Source organism: Hoplias malabaricus, chromosome 1 (genome assembly GCF_029633855.1).
Source record: "Hoplias malabaricus isolate fHopMal1 chromosome 1, fHopMal1.hap1, whole genome shotgun sequence".
NCBI lineage: Eukaryota > Metazoa > Chordata > Actinopteri > Characiformes > Erythrinidae > Hoplias > Hoplias malabaricus.
In genome coordinates, this window is record NC_089800.1 from 45089220 (window position 1) to 45113798 (window position 24579).

A 24579-nucleotide genomic window follows, 5' to 3' on the forward strand; every position below is an offset into this window, starting at 1 on the left:
AGATGCTCTGTGAACGTCTGAGCAAAGTTTACCAGAAGAATAATAATCAAATAGCAGAATGCTAGAGTGTGAGTGAAAGAATTCGAAGGCAGACTTTGATTATTCTGCGTTGTGTTAAGATTTTCTAACGTGGCTGATAAATAATGAAATTCAATGCAGAATTTGAAAAAAACGTATTTACGTATATATTTCCATGCTCATTTCTCAGAGTTGGACTTTGACAGTGATCTCAATTCCTCACTGAATGTGAGAACAAACAGGTCTATTAAGAGTTAATCTTCAGTGTTTAAAGATGCACTAATACTTTTTAATGCAGTGATCACCAACCATTATTAAAAATAGCTTGTTTCATTTCTTTGGGGAAATGTGATTACACAATATTAAGCAGCATGATATGCTTTTCTGATCATTAACATTATTATAACAAAACTAAAAAAGGAGCTTGATTTTTAACATCAAGTAGCAGCAACCACATTTTATGAAAGCAATTTTTTTCCATCATTTTCATGATAAAGGGCAACTCATGTGAGATATAGAATCAAACAACTTTGTAGTCCCAGAATAAAGCGGTTTATTCTCCATAGAGCAGATTCCCTAAATGGGGGCGGCCATGTTTAAAATCTCCAAATCTCATGCTTAGAATCCCCAAAACTTCCAAATAGGTGTTTGCCTAATGACTGGTTCACAACGAGATTAACCACTGGAGAAAATGTGTTCCATTATAAAGTGAACATGTTATCGATTTTAGTGCAGAATGTGAAATGTTAAATAAATATCAATGGACTGCTTCATTTTTCCCACTACTGATGAAATCCCTGACAAATCTTGTGAAACTTACGGACAGTATTTTACAACAGAAACTAAAAAAAACCCAGGTATTTCTCATTGTTCATAAAATATGGCAGTACAAAACGATTCAAGGAATAGGACTGTAGGTAACAATGTAACAAGATTTTATTTATTCAATATTTTTATCTTTATTTTTGCTCATCTTTCTCATTTATCACTTTAACAAGATGGACAGTTATATCTTTGCAGCCCCAGATTTACAGGCTATATACAACGTAAACTTTCTCCATAGGGAAAACACACTTTTTGTATATATAATATCAATGTGGAAAGAGGTCTGAAAGGTTGCCCCATAGTATACAGTACTGTACATGGTCCCCGAAATAATAAGAATAAAATGAAATAAAATCAGTATTAGTCAGGATTAAAACAAGAGTCATTCGTTTACATGCAAAATCAGACATTTTTTCCATTCGTGAAGTGTACATCCTTCTGAATGTAAACACATGAAACATATTTCAGTGAAAACAAAACACATGTTAAACTCTTATGCACAAAGCATCCAAACAAATGAAGGGACTCTGCTGCTAGGTTAAGTGAATGCTTGGTTGTGTCGGTATTGTAAACTTAGCTCGCTCTCTGTGGGGCATATGAGCAGTATCACAGTGCTAGAGGTTTCTTTAGTCAAATCTCATTGGACACAGGCTGTGCTTATACTGTAAGACCCTGGAGCAGTCAGGGGGTTTCAGTAAAGACATGAACAATTGTCTGCAGACTTGTGCTTTACTACAAGAACTGTTCTCTGTGCTCCACATTTAATGTCCTTCTGTGATGATCTAGACCATTAGTGGCAGGTAGAGGAGGAGAACTGATCCTGCTAACCCTAAATAATGACTTTGCATAATGTATTATTGACTTATCTTTATGAAATTGTAACTTAATACCTCAGTGATAACTAAAAAATAATTAATTTTCTAGAGGTGTTCAAATACAATATCAAAATAATGGGTTATTTTTTAAAAAAGATGCTACATTATCATAAACCTGGGCTTCAACAAAACAAGTCAATATTTTCAAGACACCGTCAACATACTGCTGCTAAAACTATTGTTTCCTCCTGTACCTGCTAGGAATAGGTCTCCTATCACAGAACAGTAAGTCTTCCTGCAGCCTGAAAGTTATGTCACTGAAGCTTTGGGTAATGTACTGTATCTCCTCTTTCACGTTTCACAAAAAGTACTAATGAATCACAAACACGCTATCAAATACATACACTCTAATCTGTAGGAATCACACGGGTGGACAAACAAAACAAAAGAATGGCATACACACCGAACACACAATCATCACGCAGAAACTGCCGGGTTGTTACTGCCAGCATAATGCACGTTCATCAGCAACAGTGAGGTGAAGGCATTGAAAGTGTGACATCTGAATGTGGACCAAATACATTCACCAGAGTTCAGATTCTCATGTCATTTTCATACATTGTAACCTCCCTCACGGCACATTCATGGCTACTGAATTGTGATATCTTATTTTATTGGACAGGCCTGGCTGAATTAATGCACCAGAGCTGAATGAAATGTTGCAGCTGTTTTGTCTCAGCTAATGGCTGTTGTGCTGGATGAGAGTGCAGTGGTATATTGAGGACAGCAGAGGGCGTCTGTGCAGCATTGACCAGGACTGCTGTGCCTATAGAGGCACTGTTAAAAGGCACAGGCAAAAGATTTCACTGAGTCCCTCGGTCCCAAACAGATATATTACAATCACAGAGCAATAAAGCAGCACCCTCAGAGCAAGCTTTAGCAGTACAACTCAAATGTGTACCTTCTGGCAGAAAAACATCCAAGTTCTGCAGAGATATACTTTCTGAAATGGAAATATCTTAAAAAGAATAAGAATAAGTCATGCCCTTTTAAGAATGACATTAAATTAAAAAGGGCACATGTAGTAATATTTTCCAGGAAAGTTTCTCGACAAACCTAACACACCACCAGGTTTTTCAGGATTTAAATAACAGGTCAAACTAATCTGGGCAAAGTAACACCTAAATCATCAGAACAGGGTTCAAACGAGCTGTGAGCTGTTTACTGATGCGAGTGAGGTACAGGTTTCTACACTAAGCCACAGAACACTTATAACTGAGCCATCTATGCCTTAAGTCACATGACAGAGCACCTTGCAACTATCCCGTGACTGATTAGCACAACTGCCAATGACACACTCCGCTACTAAACATATACACACTCACGCACATACACACATTGAGCAGCATGAGAAAACTCCAGGCATCACACTCTGATTTTATCCACACAAAAGGATACAAAATCTTTTTTCATCTTTTTCTGTATAATCTTACACAGCTATAGATATATAAATTTATATAGATTTTTTTTTGTTGTAGAGTCATTATATATTTTCTTTTGGAATGTACTGAATGTCTATCTGCTGTAATGCTGTATGGGACTGAGGCCAATAGTCCGTCCAAGCCCTCAAAACATGGGTTTACGTGTCAGGCTGCCGCTTCAGGCCAGCTTCAGCGTGCTGACGGGAAAAGAGGGCATGGTCACCATGGTGACCGGGTTGAGGACAGTCTGGCCCACCAACTGTGGGTGGTGAGTGACCACTTGTGGCGTCTGTTTAGCCACCATGGCAGCAGCCTGAGCGCTGGGCTGAGGAGTTCCGTTCACCTGACTGTGGGCCAGTGTGTGAGCAATGTGGCTGACCATGGTGGATGGAGCCATGGTGACAGGCTGGGGGTAAATTGTGGACAGATGTTGACCCAAGTGAGCCACTGGGTGCACTGTGATGTGGCCAATGGGTTGAGGTCCAGCTGCCAGCTGCTTGGAGGTGGGCTGGATGACGTGATTGACAGCTTGGATGACTGAGGCATGTGTGGCAGCAGCGTGAGTAATGACAGTGGGCTGGAAGCTGGGAGTGCTCACGATGTGCGCGTGGGCCGACGGCAGGCTCTGAGGGGCCATAATTGCTTGAGGTTGCTGAGGTGCCAAAGCGATTGGGCCATTAGGAGCCTGGGCTGGGGTCGGGGACAGAGAAGGAGCAGTGGGCTGAGCAGGAGCTGAGGCTGGAGAAGGATGGGCTGCAGAAGTAGGAGGGGGTGGCTGGGAAGGATTGAGTGGGATGGATATGTGTTGGGCCAGAGATGCGGCCAGTAGGGGCTTCCTCAGCTCCGGATGGAGAGTAAGAGGCACTTTAGGTACAGAGCCAGGTGGAGTCGAAGGGGTCTCTTCCTCAATGTCCTCATCTATATTGTCTTCACCTTCTGAGGAGCGAAAAATAAATAATTAAATAAAATAATAACACACACTTAGGGCTTGATTATAGCATAGTGACATTATTTAATAAGGGGTACTGGCCAGGGCTCGCGTGTAAAAGATTTTAGATCTCAATGTGACTACCCTGGCAAAAATAATAATAATAATAATAATAATAAATGTATATATTTGTTGCCGTAATCAATCGTTCTGCGGTTGGACAGTGAGGTTTGACTTTAATAATACCTGAAGCTGTGGAGGTGGATGCCTGATCATCTTCTGGCTGGACAGTTTGACGCAGCATGCGGTCTATCTCCATAACATCCATATACTGTGTTAGCTCATTCTTCAGCTCAGCCATCCTCTGCTGTAAGGAGATTTTCTCACGAGCCAAGCGTTCCATCTCATGTTCATACTCCTTTTCTTTCCTTTTCAGAGTCTGGAAACAGAAAGAAAAATAAGAGATGAGTCGCCTTCTCTCACATGTTTCTCACATAATCAACTCCTATAGAGAACAAGCCTACAGTAAATTGCTTTTTTCACACTAATAACATAAATAACATGCAAGTTGTAGAGGGTGTAATTTTGGGGGAAACCCAAAAGAGCAGTGTTTAATGCCCATTAAGTTCTTAATTTCTCTCAAGATATTTCACGGCTGGTTGAAGAAACCAGCCTGGTTCCATTACAAAAACCAGGTTATGGTAGTTGGACAACATGCCTACGCAATTAGTGTACTCCTCCTGACCCCACTGTTATAAACAGTCTTGTCTCCATTAGGGCTGAAAGGGATTTTGGAGTTCAGTGTAACCAGTTCATCCCCTATAACTAACTTATTGTGGGACAACAGAGGTTGCTGGCTGTTTTCCTGGAGCAGGTTTATGATACAGATTTGCCTTCTGTGGAATGTAAAATGTCTATAATTTTATAAAGATGCAATAATAAACAAGTACATGGATATAGGTGAGAGCCGGTAATGTTTCATTAGCCTCTGTGCAGCCCCTGCTTGTGCTTTTGACAAAGCCCTCCCATTCCTGGTTTTCACTATACACTCTAACACTTTCTGGGAAGGGGGAGGCTGTGCTAACTGCACAAGTAAACAGGCTCTAATGGGTGGAGCTTAAAGGAGACCAGCTGAACCAATCGTAGGTGGACATCTGGGCAGAAAGCCATGAGTCACAAACCCTCTCTGTATACTAGCGCAGAAATGAGAAGCCACAACTCCACCCCCCACACACACACACACCAGTCAAAGTCACGCAGAGGAAGAGGGAGGATATTTCAGAGCCTGGGCTGTGCCTCAGTGACCTAGTTCCCCCCCACTCTGTCAGCTGACGCAGGAGTACCAAAGAGGCAATAAGGACACACGGCTAAGGCCTTTAAGAGCTTTGAAGTGGATGGATTAAGATTACAACGTCTGTACACAGAGACGATTCTGGCTCCATAATAAACACATACAAGAGGTCGATAAAACTGAAACACTTACCCACCCACCCACTTAAACATGAGGCCAAAGTTGAGTATTTTGATTCTCTGAAAATACTGTTTTACAGCCATGCTATAATCTAAACTCAAAACTGTTAAAAAGGCTTCGATATTTTGAGCAGCTAAAGTGTTTGTACATTTAAAGTTAGATTTTTCATTGTTGCATTAAAAAAAGCCTGTATGAAGTATGGTTTTATCCTGGTTTAGAAATCCAAATGTCCATATATGGATCAAGTGTCTGAAATAGTTTTGAATTTTGCAGCCAACTACTAAGGAAATAATTGCAATAAAAATGTCTTTATGCTCACTGGATGCATCTAACACGTTATTTCTTAGTAGATTAAACTAATAAACGATTAGAGCCATTACAGTGGCTCTGTAAACAAGTTTCAGAACCAGTCAGAAGTCTTGCTGTTTTCAAAAGACTTGTGAAAAGTGTTTTAATCGTTTTGTTCTGCAACTGGATATGCCGAATAAATTTACAACGGCAGCCTGGCAAGCAGCAAGGGCTGCTTGAGGAAAGAAGGTTTAAAAGAGGAGATATATTTATCTATATATATATATAAATATATAAATTCTAGTCAGGTTCAATAATTATTACAAGTTTAAATTGTGAGCAGGCAGTCATGTTAGACTACACTGTAGTCACAGCTATCAGTTACCCCGTTTCACATGTTTCTAAGAACACATACTGTATAATTCAATAAAAAGGTGCCTATAGACTTTTATGGCTGAAACCTTAGAGCAGCTTGAGGAATAGAAAATCTGAGCCCAAAATATCTTCCATCAGCAGGCAGAGACAAGGGACTCCTGTGATACGGCAACCACCATTGTACAAATGGCTATTAAGCCTGCACATATCACATCTCATTCGAGCTGATTACAGTGCTCATCCTCTTCCATGCCACGTGCTCCAGGAGAGCATGGCTACAGCAAAACAACAACAGCATGGTGGCCCAGCCCATCGTTTGCTATGGCACAGGGGTCTGGAGACTGACAGAGTAATGAAATGTCAAAGAGCAAGACTGGAAAAGTTAGGAGCAGCGTTTTCACTTCTTTTGACTCCTCTTATGGTTAATGATATGAATGTTCACCAATCAACATGCAGCACATTTTAAAGGGCCCCTCCTCTTTTGTTTCAACAAATGAGATGCTGTCAAGACCTTTTGTTTCAACAAATAAGACACTGGGTTCCCCTGCCGTCGTCAAGGAAACAGTAGTAAAAACGGCACAGTTTCCTTGGTAACTAGACTCCTGGTCAGGTCGCGGAGAGCAGTGGGTCTCAAAGGGGGTCCTGCAGGACTAAATGCATACCTTGAGGGTCTTATTCCAAAGAAGGTGTACTACCATTTAGCCAAGTGCCACCACACATGAATGAGCTGAAACCTACACTTTACAAGAACACTGCAATGTGATCTGTGCATATCATACACACTCACAATATATTTTATATACGTAGACCAAGCACAAGGGCTTTGCAATGAAGTGAACAGAGAGCGCCTGTCAGCACCCATGGGAATAAATTAACACCACTAATGGCAAAAGAGGGCTCTCATGTTTCTGGGAATACGTTTCACAAGCCAGCAAACCTGAGACAAGGTGATCACCGCTTTTGATATTTGTGGCCTTCTTATTAGCCTTAAAATCTTAACACAAATCAGCAATTACTTATCTATTAACAATTAAATTCAATTAACACTGACATTTAACAGAATGAAAAATGTCTTGGTGTTTAGTTCTGCTCATGAAGAGCTTTCACAAGATAACAGCCTCCAACCCCCCACCCTCCCCTGAGGGCAGGCACATTCTTCTTTATCCATCTTCACCAGACTACTCTTGCTGCTGGACTCTTCTGACAGGCCCTTCCTTTCTGGGCTGTCTGAAACCAGCGCCAGGCAAAGCCCCAGTCCACAGCTGTGCATGCCTACCACAATTATTCACTCGCAAGCAGAGCTGCTCTACAAACACTCAAACCCAATGAACTCCAGAAGCCCTCCTCCTGGTCTACACAGCTTAAATGGAGTTAAACTGTCTCTTGTCTGAATTTGTGCAGGCTCAGCCTCCTCTACTCCATCACAATCCAGCTCAGTGTGGAAAAAGCAACATCTGGAGTGAGTTTTAGAAGATGAAATGTGAATAAGTTGAAGATTAAAACTAACAATAGCCTAGATAAAATGCAGAATGGCAAAACCTGCTTTTACAGAAGACGCTTTTGGACAACCCATGTAGATTGTAAGTAAAGGTGTGCCTCATTACTGTTTTAAGACAGTAAAAATAGAGAGAGTCTGAGTTTGGTTGTATTTAGTCTTTGTAGGGAGGTCTCTTCCTCAAACAAGCTCACCCTCCCCCTTGGTTTCCCTCTCTCCAGTTAAAGCATATGGTCCCACCCCCTGCGTGCGAGCGCGTGTATGTATGAGTGTGTGTGCGTGTGTGTGTATGTGTGTGTGTGCAAGTAAGTGGAGCTGACCATGCTGATTAGGCCGTGTGTAGAAGGTAAACATGGCTTGGGCACTGTCACATGCAATGCGAGTGAGGTGCACATGGCCTGATCCTGGTGGGGGAGAAAACACCGCTCAGACTCAACTATGCAAAGGCAGGGAGGGGAGGAGGGAGAGGAAAGAGGAAAAAAAAGAGAAAAACAGACAAAGCAAGGGAAGAATAACAACAACAAAAAGCTCTGAAAAATACACCATTAAAATGAAAAAGGGAAGGAGGAAACAACAAAGACATACAGAAGAATAAAAGTGGATTTTAAAGACAGCAGAGCGTCAAACAAAGAAAAATGGTTATGTAGACAAAAGAAGAAATAAAAGAAAGAAGACAAAAAAAGACAAAGAAAAGACAAAGAAGTCACAAAGAAAAGGAGGAAAAAAAGCCATGTTCTAACTATGCACCTCCTCAGACAAGTTGGCAGAGATTGTGGTCTCATGACTTATTTCAGCTTATTCAATGAAGCTGAGAGGGAAAAACCTCACATGCTCTCAATTTGGAAATTGAAAAAAAAAAAAAAAATAAAAAGGCTCTGTAGATACAGAAGAGACAGCAGCATTACAAAATAAATATGTCCAGTAATGCACAGCTCGAGAAAAACATTATTCTAACCCATGTTTCAAACTAACATTAAAGTAACACTAATGTCTTGGATGACAATTCTCCTGACAAGTCAGTTATACATATTATTTCCTGTAACACTCAGTGCCAATCTAAGGGGGGGGGGGGTGTCAAAGCAGTAAAGGGAACTGAAAAAAAAAAGTGTGCTCCTTGTTCCTAGTAATACTTTTTGCAGCCCACAGCTATTACCTGACTCAACTAGACAGAAAGCAGGGGCTTTGTCCTGACAGGGTTAAACAGGCTAGTTGTGACATGGGCCAGACCGACTACAGAATTCCTGGGCAGAAGGACAATGAAAAACCTTTCAAGCCCACCCCCTTAGATTTCTCTTTTTTTTTTTATTAGAAAGCCAGCAGAGGATGGGCTATATATAAGTTTCACTGATTGGCTAAATTTATTCAGAAAAGTAATATGCATAGAATTCTTACTCTTTTTGGAAGATACATATGAATATAGGGCATTTGATGTATTAGATGAAGCTATGAAGCTTACTAAATGTTACTAAAACCAACAGACAAGTAATATCTTTGCTATTAGAGCCCAACATCTAAAACCTATACAAGTCTTGTAGATGACAGCGTTCAAAATTATAGTTGTGTAATTTGGATAGAAAAGTGACTAAATGCTTTTGCTCAATATGAACAACAGTGACAGATTTGTACTGATTCATGTGACAGTTCTCTAGGTCTTGCACAGCAGTGATTCATGCTGTGGAACGCACAACAGAAATCTGCAATGACAGATTTGTATGAAAATAATTAAAACGCTTCAGAGACTAAATTAAATTATGAGGTTACATGTGACCAATTACACTACACTTAGTTCTGACCCTGCGATGTTACAGGCTGAAGACTTTCCATGAGTGCCAATGTTGCATGATAATGGCATTCTGACTGAAGGTTAGTGGTCGACCGTTTTTTTGATGCCGATTTTTAGACAGCAGTAGAGGTCGAGGGCCGATATGTAAAGCCGATATTCCCATTCCTCAGGCAGTGAATAAGCTAGAGGCATTATCATGATTTATTTTTACAGAAACCCCTTATATGAAGTGGTCAAAAGCTTATGAAAACAACAACAACAAAAAAAGGTAGGCCCTTGTCTTATTTCTGGAAAAAAAAAAAAAAATGTTAGTGACTATAACCTGAAGATCATGAGTCCCATTACTTTTTCCTTTTTAAACTTGTGTCTCCAGGGGTCTACTTTCATCAGGTAAAATTTGGAGTTGATACCTCATACTGATTTGAAGTTATTCAGGCTGGAGCAGACAGTGGACAGACGGCCTCTCCAAGTGTCTCTTTAGACCCCAAGCTCTCCATAAGGAAAATGATTACTTTTACTGCAAAAATACAGTGTATATATCTTGTCTAGACCTAAAGTCAACATCTTACAGTGTTTTTCTTTACTTTCTATAAGAACCTCGTCTCCTGTCAATGCCAAGTGGCCATTTACCGCTCACCAACAGGAAAACCCCTTAGTTATGGTGTGGTTTATTCTGATGTACTGAGTTTATTTCTGGTGTTTACACTTGTTTCTCACCGAGTACAGTGTTCCTTTAAATGTCGGACGTGTTAAAAGGCGAGAGCTGCACTCTGATTGGCTGTAGAGCGAGGCAATCCCCCTCCCCCATCCTCTTTCTAATTTATAAACAAAAGAAAATATAATAAATAAATAAATAAATAAATAAATAAATAATTAAAATAGCAAAGCTACGTGCTAAGTCTGTGTGGTTTCAGCGACTCAGTGTGCGATAGGAGGCAGGTCTTTATTTTGCCATATCACAAAATAATCACTTTTAACTTAAACAGAGAACTTGGCATCATTTTCATGTGTATTACATATATATCATGATCTGGACCCGCTGTAAACTATGCTTAAACCATGAAATTTTATAGGTTCTATCTGTTTACCTCTCCCCTGATTTAGACCAAGAGCAGCTTTGAATAACCCAGCCTTGGTTCCCATTAAAACTGATCTTTCCAATTTGGCCTGCGGCCTCGTACATACGGCTGCAGCACACTAGTGCCAATATCTCACGTTATAGTACTCATGCTCGTGTATAATTGCTTAGTAGCGCAGCTCTAGCAGGATGTTTGGGCTGAACTCAGATAGGATGAGTGATGTTTGGACAGCATTGTCTAGCAAACCCTTTCTTTCCCGTATTTTGTGTGTCCACTGAAGAGGTACACCTCCCACAGAGACAGGAAATGCACAGATAAACACATTTGTCTGCATGGCAAAACCTTCAGTCAGTGGGCACGTTTCCTGTGCTTTAAAGATTTAGTTTGTTTTTTAACAAATGGAGACTAGTGACAGTAAAAACAAAAGAACAGCTGCCTTATTCAGAATAATGACATCTCAATGTTGTTGGATAACACAAAAGTGATGAGTCTACATGTTGCACATAAATACACAATACAGCACCTTTCCATGGGTGTCATCCTCACTGTAATTTTGGAAGCCACGTGCACTTCATGAAATGGGGCCCTTGTAAAAACATGGTAGATACCTAAAAATATTATAGTGCAAGATTTTGGGGAATCTACAACTTTCAGTAGTGTGTAACCCTTCAACCTCAATAGGTCACATGCATACAACATAACCCATCCCCAAAAATCCCATAAACACAGTGTTCCATACAGGATGAAATATAGTGAAATGGCTAAAGGAGACAGAGAAAACTTATTTACAGTTCGTGCCTTTGTTTAAAACTTTTTTTAACAAATCTGTTCCTTATAACAGTGCTTAAGAATTTCAGTGCAAGTGACTGAGATCTTTTTGAACACAAGGACAATATCCCAGGCTTAGGCCCAGGATAGACACCCTGAACCAATACTGAACTCAAAGATTCCAACTATAATGAGGAGGGTACTAGCTGTAGTTCTGTTTTGTTTGTGTTCACTGTGTGCTAGAGCAAGTAATATTATGTTACAACTATTGCAGGAAATATCCAAAGGGCACATAAGAAATATCTGAAGAACATTTGGGTGGGGAGCTGGGGCACACAGATTTAGAGCACACAGAGTTCGTAAATAACAACACAATAATAAAACTGAATACAAACATGGAGCACATGAGACTAGGGCTGTGCCATATTGGATTATTTGTAATAATATAAGTAAATAGAAAAAAACAAAACAAATAGCAGTGATATGTTGACTTGTTTACATAATGACATCATGCAGTTCCCCACAAAATGGCATACGTTTATTACATATACGAGTCTAACTCATGCCAAAATGTTTAATGGGGAAAAGGTCAAGTTCGTCCACACCAAACAATGTGTTAAATGAACCTTGCTTTGTGCACTGGGGCAGAGCCATACTTTTCCCACAAAGTTGGAAGAATACAATTGTCCAAAATGTCTTTGTATGTTAAAGCACTAAGATTCCCTTTCACTGGAAGTAAGGGGCCTAGACTATCTCCTGAAAAACAAACCTATAGCACTATCCCTCCTTCGCCAAACTGTATAGTTCACACAATGCCATCAGGTGTATGTTCTCATGGCATTCGCCTAACCAGACTCATCAAACTGCCATCTAGAGAAGCATGATATGTCACTTTACCACAATTACAATTAATGAACGATTATTTTGTTTTTGCATTTTTCAGCACTGTTTATATTTGATGTGTTATTGTGCTTTGGTCGCTGAAACTGTTTTTTGTTCATATTGTTCAGTGTCATATTAATTATAGTCAAAACAGCACGCCCAAACCACAGACGTTTTTCTTTGGTACTTGCTGCTCGAGTCGCTTGGCCTGCCTTTGTGTTTAGGTTGCTTCCATATGGCAGATAGGGGCCATATATACATGAACACACAGTGGGGAAAACAGAATTAAAATGAAGTAAATTTAATTGATATAGATTACACATTCATTAGAAGTAATTGCCCAGCCCCTACTTGACATTGTGCTTGGTAATGTAAGGCTTGCATGCAACTGCATGGCAACGGAAACCGATGTCGTGAAGCTCCAAGCTCAGTTTCTGTGCTAATGTTAATGTTAGAGGATGTCTTAAGTAATCAATTACTTAGTTAAGAGCATAGGTGAATTTTTATGCACGGCACGTCTCAGCACTCAACGGCCATGCCCTGTATCTTTATGTGGATGCAGTGGTTCCTAAATGTTTCCACTTCTTAACAAAACCTCAGCTGTATAAATCAAACGCCTAAAGAACAGAGTGAACTTAAATGTGGGACTGTACTAATGATGAAACTGCCAGTTTGTGAAATGTCTCCTAGATATTCACACAAACATATGTGTTTGTACATATACACCATGGATGTCACAATACCAGAAATGTATATGTCAGTACCAATGCCACTAAGAAACCACAATTCTCTATGTCTACATATGTATGTCTACATAAATGCTTTAAGTCTTTTTCCAGCAAGGAAATTTAGTTACATTTGTTTTCTTTTTTTTTTTTAACTGTTGTTTCTAACCCATGTTGGAAGGTGGGAGCTTCACCCTGATTGGCTGTAAAGTGAGGTAACCTCCCTCAGACCCCTCCTGTATTTAAACAGTCTCAGCAGGAGAAAGGCAGCAAGTGAAAGAAATCTAAACTTTGAAAACATGTTAATTGTCTTGATTATTATTTGTTGAGCTTGTTTGTTGATCTGCCAAATATTGAAAATGAAATGCTGAGAGCCTAAGCTACACGTGAATCATATTTGAATTGATTTCTTGTACTTTTTGTAAACCCTTTGCCAGGTCTCTTTACACAAACATAAGGATTATTAACGAATGGTTTAATGGAAAGACTCTAATTTGGTCTCGTTTTGAAGGGAATAGCCTAAGGTAAGTGCTGGTATGCTTTGTGTATGAGTCATTTCTGGGTTCCTCAGGCTTCATAACGAAGCAGTTTTGTTAGGTTTTGGACTCAAACACTAAATATTTCCATATGTAATTTTTTTCTCCCAACCAGTCGCTACAGACCTGTGGCTTCTGCCAATAACATTCTACATGTTGGTACAGAAGTATCGGTTCTCTAGCATACACACAGGATTTTTTACTCCTATTTCATATTTACATTATATAAAAGAAAATCCTTTGTAGTAGTACTACATTTCTGGTCTAACACCGTATGTTCCAATGTGTTGTCGAAATATTAATATATCATAAAACATTCCACCATAATTACAATATTACAGCTGTAAGTTCGGCAGATATGAGAAAAGAGCATGCAGAAAAATCTAAACTGTTGGTAACTGGATGTAAATAAAGGGCAAAAACATGTTACAGTCGGCAGGATATGAGCAAGAGCAAAGCAGCACAATTTCACTGGAAGCCAGTAAACAGGACTGGTTCAGCAGGTCTTACAGTCAAAGAGTCATAAAAGCAATGGGAGGATTTGATTGGCTTCCAGGCTAAGCTTTAGCCTGTGTGCTCTCTGAGAGTGCAGCAGCTGGGGCTGATTGGCTAAATGCTGGCTTGTGAAGGAGGAGGGTGACGTCACGCAACTTTGGCTGGCCATGTGCTCTGTGCTCATGTGGCTGGACAAAGCAGAATGAAGAAGGAACAGGTTGAGTGAGAGAGAGAGAGAGAGAGAGAGAGAACAAAAATTTGTAGGGAGGGAATGAGCAGGGGAAAGATAAAGAGCAAGGAGAAGATTTACACTGAACGGTACAGCCCACATCTAGATTGAAAGATCCATTTCAGCAACAGCTTTGTAATAAAACTTTTTATAATGTTTTATAATATAAATCTGATTGGGGTGGTTCTGTAGCTGTAACAAAACGCTGTAAGAAAAACCACAACAGCTTGTACTAACTCAGCTTGCACAAAATTGAAACAAGGAAGTCTTGATTTTCTCATAGGTCCCGAGGTCCAGATCACATTACGGAGAATGGTTGCAATTAATCATATTTACTGCAGGAGTGGAGAGTGGGCAAATAATGCCCCATCACCCACAGCACATGCTGTTCTACTCCTGCTGCCCTGCTACAACAACATCACACACTTACACAGAACTCTACTCGTTAACAGTACTCCCTCGTGACATGCTTAGTCAGACTACACTTATCTGCAGAGACAGTGAGAGAAAGAGCTTGTGTGAGGAAATGGTTCAAATTGCTGCACATCAACAACATCCAATTCACCCCTAAAGAAGACCAAACTAGACAATCAGAAAAATAATGACCATAAATACACAGAAAGCAGCCTTACAGGAACGTATCAACTGAAACGTATATACAGCAAACTGAATTCCAATTAGTTAACAACACAGTCAGTTGAAACACTTGGACACTCGGGTGCCTGCCATTTTAATGAAAGTCATTAATTGAGAAGCTTTCTGTTTTAAAGTACAGCTACAAAATCAAAGCAGTGATTAAGAGAAAGAGAGAAAAAAAAGAAAAAGAGAAAGGGATGACAAAGAAAAAAAACAGAGAGAAAGACAAAGGGAAGAAAGACAGAATGAGTAAGAGAAATAGAAAAACGAAAACAGAACAAAGAGAGAAAGAGCCATAAAAAGAGCAAAGCTGGGTCTGTCTACTATTAAAAGCACAGGGAGTATAATCACAGAGACTAGGAGGGAAGGAGGGAAGACGGCTCCAGTGACAAGCTCTGCTCCACTGTCCTACTTTAACCCACAAGTAAGCGACTTGTGCATTTATTAAAGTACCCTCCTCAGTGTCAAGTCTCCCTCTGTCAGAGCAGTGACAGGAAAAAGGTTCGAAACACATTAAGACTCCATTACTTGGGTTCTGTCACTGCAGGGGTAAACAAACCTGAACTCAAGTTTTACAGCTTTCCATTTAAACTGCTCCACAATCATAGGTTGGTCAATACTTTAAAACTAACTTTAGTTGTGACAAGTGTCCATTGATCATTCAGCTGTCTAGTCATTCTGTTGCCTGTTGGTGTAAACAATAAATAACCCATCATACAAATCTCATTCAGACCTGCGAGACTCAGTCCAAATTAATTTATGCGGCAAACTTAATAAGTAAGGTTCAAATAAACGACTAGTCAAACCTTGACTTCTACCATTTTGTTGCATATAGCAGGTCAACATACTGTCTATGTGACATGACTCAATTTTTAAAAGTACAACCAATGCTGAGGAATCATGTTGCTTCTTGGAGTGTACTGCAGTTTGCTGGAATGACTGTGTGTACATATGAGCATGATATTTTTGTTCCAAGTGACTGAAACATTGAACCACATCTTTATGTTTTGTTGACAAATTGTTGCAACCCTTATCTGAACAGCAACAGCTAAAAGCAACCGACAAAAATATTTAAGACATGTTAAAAGGGGTTCCTACCTGAATGTATCTCAGGGCACTTCTCAGCACACTCAGATTTGAGGTCTTCTTTTCGTCCACATTTGGTATGTTCTTCTTAAGGGTCTCAAAACACCCCTTTAGGTGTGCCCTCCTAAAAGAAGAAAATAGGACACACCATAATGTTGAAACATTCGGTTCAATTCCCTTTTGTATCATAATATAAAAACTGTTTAAAAAATAAAAATGAAAAATTCACCCTTTCATGTGTACTACCTGTATGATGTATACACAGGACAGTTAGAGGTTAAGGCAATATAAATGGTGTATTGACCTTTCAGATGTTTTCTCAGTGTTTGAGGGCATGTTCGACACAATGAAAAACAAAATAATTCCTCCATATCCCTAAAGCTCTAAAGGCTTATGTGAAATTTCAGTTTTCATTGGATAGAAGCTTAGGCATCATATCTCCATAATGTTATGAAAATGGAACCCGGAGACAGACATTAAACTCACCTGTTTTTTTCAAGCTTGTTATGTACTTCCCGTGTGCCTGCCCTAGAAAGAAAGACCGCACACAAAAATAATATTTCCAAATAAGTGGAATTGATCTTTCAGAACTGCCATATTGTTCTAAGTTTATCAACTAAGGATTACTAGTGTCCACATAGGAATTCATGGATATTCATTTATCACTCAGCCGGGTTCAGATTTATGTAGATTTTCAGGCTAAAACATTTACAATATCATCTAAAATGAGCATTCATCAGGTCATGTAGTCCTGTTTATTCCTTAAGTGTTTTTTATTAACTGGCTTGAAATGTATGAACCTCAAGCAAGATGTTAGGGCTTACAGGAACACTACATTTTTACCTTTCAATTACAGCTTCAAAATCATTGTGATGCTCCAATGACCTGTAATAGCCTCTGTTGTTGGTACTCTGGGCTCAGCACAGCAGAAGCTGCATTATGTAACATTTGGAGGAGGAAGGAAACCACCTCACTGATTTCAGTTTCAATACTTTAATAATAAACTGCACTAGGGGGTGCCCCAGGACAACCCCCCACCCCCAAATTGTACATAGTGTTACTTTAAGACGTAAGCAATATTTTAAATTAATTTTACATGTCACCGAGTAAAAATAACATGGGATGTGACCTGACCTTATAGCAACATTCTTATATACACAGATCTTATGAATGTAACTAAAAAAAAAAAAAAAAAAAATATACTAAATCGGTATGTTGTCCTTCTTACCCTCCAGGTCTTTTCTTGCTGTCCAGGTTGCGCAGGTCATCCAGAGGGATGGCTTTGACCACAGGGCTGGACAGTGCTGGCTGAGGCAGTAGGGCATGATGGGAGCTGGTGACAATGGATCCAGGGTAGGGCTGCAGCAACTGAGGTGCTTTGGGGCTGTTGGGCTGGGCCAGAGATGTGGGTGTGGCCTTTACCTGAGGGGGAACTTTTGCGCATTGGTGCAGTGCATGTTGGGATGTCGGTGAGTGAGGACCCTTTCTGGGAGGGGTGAGGCGTGGCGCGGATGGGGCTGTAGGAAAGGCAGTAGAGTTGTTTGAAATGACAGGAATGGGGATCACAGTAATGGGAATGGAGGAAGCAGAAACAGTTGGGGGGGCAGGTGCATGGATGTGACGACGCTCTGGACTGGACTCATTTTTCCAGCTGACGTGATTGGTATGTGCAGGCTGAGTACTGGAAACTGCCTCTGATCTCTGATTTTCGGCCTCCTGTTTAAGGCGCAGCCTCTCACGTAGCTCATTTTCCTCTGTGGAAAAGAAGGCAAAATCAAACTAAGTTCGAGTGCACCAATAGTATATATTCGGGTCAGTATCTCCAACAACCATAACCCTATCATATATCTCTTGCAGACTTCATCTTTCCAGATTTATACATTGATATCAAGAGTTAAAATTTAACAAAATGTCATCAACTAATAAACCAGAGTAGAAAATGGTGACCTAGAGTTCACAAAGCTAAAATACATTCTGTACTGCTTTCAGGGTTAGGTTACGTTGGCTTAAATGGAAATAAGATACTGTCCCAACAGCCATCCTTCTGCTCCTCCAGGCTTATTCCAAAATCAACTTACAACATGAAGTCTCCTGCACCTTTGGTGAGCCATGAGAATAAATAATGCAAGTTTACAGCAGTGGAGGAAAATCACTACTGTTATACAGTTTGCATGAAATGCTTTCCAAGAATTTACTTAAAAAAAAAAAACACTTAAAAGTAACTGATCAATAAAACACACATATATTCATAAAACTGAGAGCAAGCTAATACCTGTAAATATGTGCTACCAAGTTATTTCTAGGAATAACGATATATCAAATCCAAATGTATGAGATGAAAATTACAAAGAGACTGAAGCCAAGCTTAAGCTCACTACAAACAGGGAAATGCACAGAATTAGAATCTCACTTGAATGCTTCAGATTTTCACTAAAACCAGTTGTCTGATATCTAATTTAGCTAATCTTGTATGGTCAAAAAAACTGCTCCTAAAAACCTAGGCACTTCCTTATTGTTATGCAATTCTGTAATTCCCCTGTTAAAGGCCTTTTCACATCGAGCTAGAACTGTGCAAAATAGAAAAGAAAAAAAAAAAACACACACACACACATGAAATTTTGAAAACACACAACACATTAACAGTGCCCTTCACAGCAATTAGGAAATTGAAGGATGCTATGTCAGATTTTGAATTAGGGTGCCTACACACTAGAGGCTGACCGAGCGTCAGAAATACATTCCTCAGACGTATTCAGTTAGGACTCTCTGTCCACTCTGACGGACTACCAACATCCCTGTATGCCGTTACGATGCTCTGTGAAGCATCAAAATGTTGAAACCATTTCAGATTTTGCTGCAATGGACTCTGACGTGGAGACAAGTCAACCAATAGAAACAAAACGGGCAGGCACAGAATGAAGACAGATGAAAATCCAAAATTGAGGAACGGCTCTTCAGGTCAGTGTACAATTTCCCAGTTCTGTTTGATGCCAGATTGGCAGACTATAAAGATTCACTTTGTCATGTGACAGCTTGGCACATTATGTCTGTGAATTCTGGTTTTTGACTCCATATTTCCTTCCAGTTAAAAAACAACTTGTTTCCAGCTAGATTTCAAACTATACAGACTCCACCCCTGCATGTGCTACATATGTATGCGTCTTCTGTTCCAGTTAAAGAAAACAACCTTTTTAAGATGAGAAGAACAACATGCAGAAGCAGAGCCTCAAACCTTCCCAAGAACCTTCAGAAATCATACTCAGTATGAAAGACACTGTTAATACATACGTGTGTTTGTTCACAAAACTGACATGCATTTTTTTGTCTGTAAAAATCTGACTGTGTGAATAGGCCTTTACTTTCACATATCTACACTTCAGCTATCCTTTTACCATAGTGTGGATGGGGTCCTTCAACTGCTACCGTGTGAAACTGAAATGATCAATGATTATGATGGAAAAACAAAAACTTAGACTATGAAGATTTCCTGTACAATACACAGAGCAATACAAAGATGGAACAAGCGTGTAAGAAAACCTGACATGCCTATCATGTGCTGAGCGCTATGTAGGCGTTTTAAATGTATGTGCGTGTCTGTCAAAGAGGAACTGCACTAAATCTACTGAGCAATCTGTTTAAATCAAAAAAGCTGAATAAATATTTGCTGCATGCATGAAATAAAGAGCAAATGCCTTTGGTCAGTGAGGCAATTTCATTATTGTTTACAGGGCTCACAGTCTAGATCTTCTTCAGTGTTTCCTCACCAATGTTCATTTGTGTAATTCAAGTGAGTTTATATACCACTTTACAACTTAAAACACTTTTTGGGTGCGTGTGCCTTTAAGACTGACATACATCAAATATACTGTATATGTTCTCTACTAAGCTGTCTGAACTGAAATGCTTTTATAACTTTTGCATTAATGTTTTGGTTTTCTTGACAACACACACAAAATAAAAAGAATGCAGAATACATACATTCTGAAATTTTCAAAGAATATCAACATCTTTAATTTTAAATTACAAGGCAAATCAGCTTTATATAATGATCCGATTTCAAAGGATCTGGTGCTACTGCATCTGTTTGATACTTTTAATTTTACATAAGTGTTCCTCTCCAGCTTAAAATAAAACCGTAACAGGGTCTACCCAAACATGTAAGTTGGGTGTGAGATGCTAGTCCAGTCGCCCACTATAAAAGCAATCCAACATCAGCCAATCACAGCACGGCCACCTCCCCCCATCTAATCAGCACGATGCTAGGCAAACAGAGAGCTTCCTACTGCCACTGAATGCACAGGGCACATGGGGATGGCTGTGCAGTTACTATGGCAACGCACTTATTGAAACACAAGACACAAAGGAGCAGTCTTCATCATCACAGGCAGAAACGTGACCATAAGCATTCTCCTCAATGTTCCCTTTGCCTCTCAACTGGGTCAGACCATGACCTAGACTTTTATGCCTACTGGGTCAAACAACAAAGGCACAGGCATAAAATAACATTCAAATTCTGAATCATTTAATCTACCAGCCTTTTCTATTACTCAGTGCTAGACTGTGATATGAACAGCATCACTTGTGCATTAGTGAACCAATGCTACAGCTGAAAATTGGTAACATATTAAAGACAAAAAGGGCCTAGTTTACAGCAAGTATTTCTGACTACAATGCAATACAATTCCTCTTTTTATTAGAGAGACAGCAGAGAGTAGAATGACAAATGTCACATTTTTGGTCACTCAAAGAATAAGAATTACATATCAAAGCACTTGATTATTATACGCCTTTTGTCCAAAGTATATTGCCAATCCAACAAATCTTGCAGATTGGGTTCAAAGGGCAGTCACACACCGGAACTTACCACAAAGCAGTGTCCCCTCCTGACACAATAAAATGCTGTCTTTACAATTTTGCTTGAGAGCCACATCTGTTCCTGAACTTAAAAGTCAGCAGAATGTACGATGGAAGAGGAGACTATTACGAAGGTTCAAACCACAAGCCATAACACATGGACTAACTGCACTATAACTAACTATGACATTTACTTTTTTTGTGTTGTCATGCAACCAAGAAATGTACTTATTCAGTCCACAGTACTTATAAGGAGATTTTCACTCTGGACTGCTTTTTCCCCCCATTTAAATATAGAACACATGGCACTCAAGTAGTGCATTGTGGGACATTAGAACAGTGCTTATTTGCATGCATCATTCTTATAAGGTACAGAAATAGATGTTCAACTGTTCAATTCTAAGGGCTAAAGAGTGGAAAAGACAGGCAGGCAGAATTGAGGTATTATTGCTTTTGGTGAATTAATCTACTTTAACATTATAAATAGGTTCTAAGAGGAAAAATAATTATAAAATAAATCATAATATAGGCCACCGAGAACCCTTAAATTTAAAGCAGGACTGCTTGGACATAACCTGTGTGTTTTTCTGGCCTATGACGAGGCCTTTTTTTTTTATTAAAAAACATATTTTGAAAGATGTTTTTTAAAAAGACATCTGTATATAAAGAAAACATAAAAATTTCAGGTATAAACACATTATGCTGATTCTAACTGAAACCAAGATAACATCTTCCACAGGAAACAGACACGGTATTTGTCTTCAAACTACAAATTTCAACAACTTCATATGTGACATTCAGCAAACAAACGGTAATTCTGCATTAAAATGTGCAGGAGTGTGTCCTGTGTATATTTCATTTAGAGAACTAACACACCTTGTATCACGAGCAGCAGCAAATTCATGATGCTGTAAGTGAGTAACTAAATATGGCGTGGTGTTATAAAACATAGCTTTATACTCAAACTGAAACCTGTTTAATTCCGGCCCCTCTGGGTTAAAGACCATGGAAATGAGGCGCCCTACTTTCTCTCTGCTCTTACGACGTGCACGTGGCTGAAGGGGGATGGGCTTGGGCCACGCGCTCTGTAAAACAGGGCGTGCCCAACGTGGACACGTCACCAGCGAGGCCGGAGAGAGAAGCGCGAGGAAAACACGAGCCTTCAAGCGACAAATGTGACACAACGAACAAAACAGAGACCCGCCGTCAGCGCCGTAGCACCCCACCCCCTCCAACCCCAGGCGCTAACATTGAACAGGCGCGCGGGCGTCTTCTCCCGAATGGAAATTCGACACCGGAGAAGTTATGTAAAAGCGCCAAGTGTCCCCCGCGCGCTCCTCCGCTGCCACCGCCCTTCAGAAGCAACGCGCGCCCGACGAAACAGAAACCGCGCGTTCAGCGAGTAAAACAACGGGAGTTTAACAAGTAAACAATCGGAAGTCGTCGCTTCTGTGTTCCCTAAAGGTCTCGCGCGCGTTTTGGACAAATGTCCAACACAGAAGCTCAACCTGAAGCGAGAACAAGCAAAAAGCACTTCATTCACACCGCGTCCCTCCAATCCCACCCCCACCACACACGCACTGCATGTGCAGTGTCTCCCTGCTGCAAACAAAGCGCAGAAACGCTCTGAACGATTCCAGTTGGTTTACTAACGATATCCGTTACTGAACATCGCAGTTGATTAACATTAGAGCCATTAGTGTTAGTTTACACAGGCGACTGGGGCTGATTCAGGTGCATGTTTGTACAACGGGATGCAACGTAAGGTGTCCGTCAAGAAGTGCTAATCGGAGCCAGTAGCAAGCAAAAACCACCAGGTTTTATCTGAGATTATTGTTCTTTTGTCTACAGCGTATTTTTTCGATTGTCTACAAAACACACAAAAAGCAACAAAAAAATATGAGCATCAGAAAACACTACTGCTTTTCATGATCCTTGACAGTATTTAATCAGGATGGGACTCAATGACAAGAACCATCCCCACAGTTTGCATTGCACTACGAGCCTGCGCGCGCGCACACACACCTCTCTCTCTCACACACACACACACACAGCCCCATACCCCTCTCACCACGTGCTCTCTGTTGTTGCTGGGCTTGCAGTTCCAGAAACTTGGCTGCTTCTAAAAGCGTTTCGATGCTCATGTTTGCTTCAATCTTCTTTCGTTTTCCACCCAGTTCAACGACAATCTGCCGAACAGCGTTGGCTATGTGTCAGTCAAAAAAACCCTCCGCCCGGGACTCGGCGCCTCCTGTTCCAGAATAAATAACTAAGAGAAAGCGCAGAGAAAGCAGGAGGGAGCGGTTGTAACTGAGTCCTTTTGAAGAAACTTCCACGCTCGTAGAGGAATCGCGACAAGATGGCGGGCGGGAGCCGCGGCGAGCAGCACGTCTCACAGCAACCTCCCCTTTCTCCGGAGACTCCGCCCCGCGCGGACAACACGGAAAACACGGAGATCACGGACACAGAAGGCTGAGACAGCCCTGGGCAGAGGTGGGAGACACGGGATTCCGCTACTGGGGAAACGTTGGTGTCTTACCGACGTTTTAAAAAAGTAAACGACACTTATCTGAAATCTCTACTCCAGCGTAAATGGGAAAGTGGAATGTAAGCAGTCTGTTTTTAAACAGTGACAGTTTAACAGTTTTAGACCGTCAATTTTGTTGCGTCTTCTGTGATTTATTCGGATCCTTGTACTCAGTGGCTGTGTCTGAAACAGGTCAGTGCCTAGAAGGCAGCATTTTGAAATTAAACTGTTTGCAACTGAATCACATTAGAGTCATGCTTTAAATTGAGCAATTTTACAACACTTCCTGGGACCGGTACACCTGTCACTGCATTGCTCGCCAAATAATTACATATTAATAGTTTTTAAAACGTATTTTTAAGTTCTGCTTTAGTCATTCTTTTCAATATAATACACATTTGCATCTGACGCTTAAGGAAATGTTCTCCTTGTGTGTGTCCACTCCACGTTTTCCCGCCTGACATTCCAAGAACCCCGCCTCTAACTCATTAACAAAACATGAGTCTGGAGTAGCCAATAGGAGGCAAGAACGAGAAGGCATGGCGTGCACTCACATGGGTGGCACTCAGTACGTTTGTTTTTGCTCGTCGGCGCTGCCCTGTGGCGGAGGAAAATGAGGTTTATAACCCTCTTTTGAACTAGTGGCAAAACACAAACGACGGCTTTTATGAGCCAGAGAGCAAACAATATCCTGGTTTGCTCTTGTAGTGCTCAGCAAGGCTGAAACTAATAGAACCAGGGGACATTTACTAAATACTCTGTTACAGTTTGGGGCAGTTCTGTAAATCACAATGTAACCTTTTATGAAAGAAGCATTTAAGAGGATATAACCTCTCGCCTCATCTTTAATATCTGGTAAAAAGTGATTCCCATCAGTCTAGAAGTTTTTCCCCCACTCATCAGGCTTTAGAAAACAGCAGGCAAACATCATCAGAGAACAAACATTCAGTTCAATCTTCTGATTCACTGTGCTGTCTAACGGATTAATTCAGCTGTCAGTCCATGCAATCTAAGCACTGTATGGAACTGACATGCTGCTGTCTTCCAAATGAGAGCAGATCAAACTCATTTCCAAGTCAAAGAGCCTTCCTGCCTTTATACACGCATTAAGTGTATGGAGGGTTGAATCATGAAGTTGTATCCATGGAAACTTGTGGTGAGGTTGTGTGCTGCAGGACAGCAGGCTGTCTCTGGAGCAGAAATTGGGTTGAGGGGGCAGTTGAAGAGGGTCTGGAAGCACATCCAACTGCCTAGCAACAACTCTTATAGGGGAAAAAAAAAGA

The 24579-nt window shown here is 40.4% G+C and overlaps 1 protein-coding gene across 3 annotated transcripts; it reads right to left on the reverse strand.

The window, feature by feature from the left end:
* Positions 1-954: 954 nt before the first annotated feature.
* On the reverse strand, positions 955-23290 carry mnta (MAX network transcriptional repressor a). 3 transcript variants are annotated; one of them, XM_066664055.1, is made up of 6 exons: positions 22841-23290; positions 17144-17669; positions 16402-16443; positions 15928-16039; positions 4314-4506; positions 955-4072 (listed from the first exon to the last, which is right to left on the reverse strand). In XM_066664055.1, exons 1-6 carry the CDS (start codon positions 22911-22913, stop codon positions 3318-3320), a joined length of 1701 nt encoding a protein of 566 aa, XP_066520152.1. In that variant the 5' UTR covers positions 22914-23290; the 3' UTR covers positions 955-3317. The 3 variants fall into 3 exon arrangements, with proteins under 3 accessions (XP_066520152.1, XP_066520147.1, XP_066520158.1); XM_066664050.1 differs by having other exon boundaries at positions 955-4075; XM_066664061.1 differs by lacking the exon at positions 16402-16443 and having other exon boundaries at positions 955-4075.
* Between the last annotated feature and the right edge of the window lie 1289 nt (positions 23291-24579).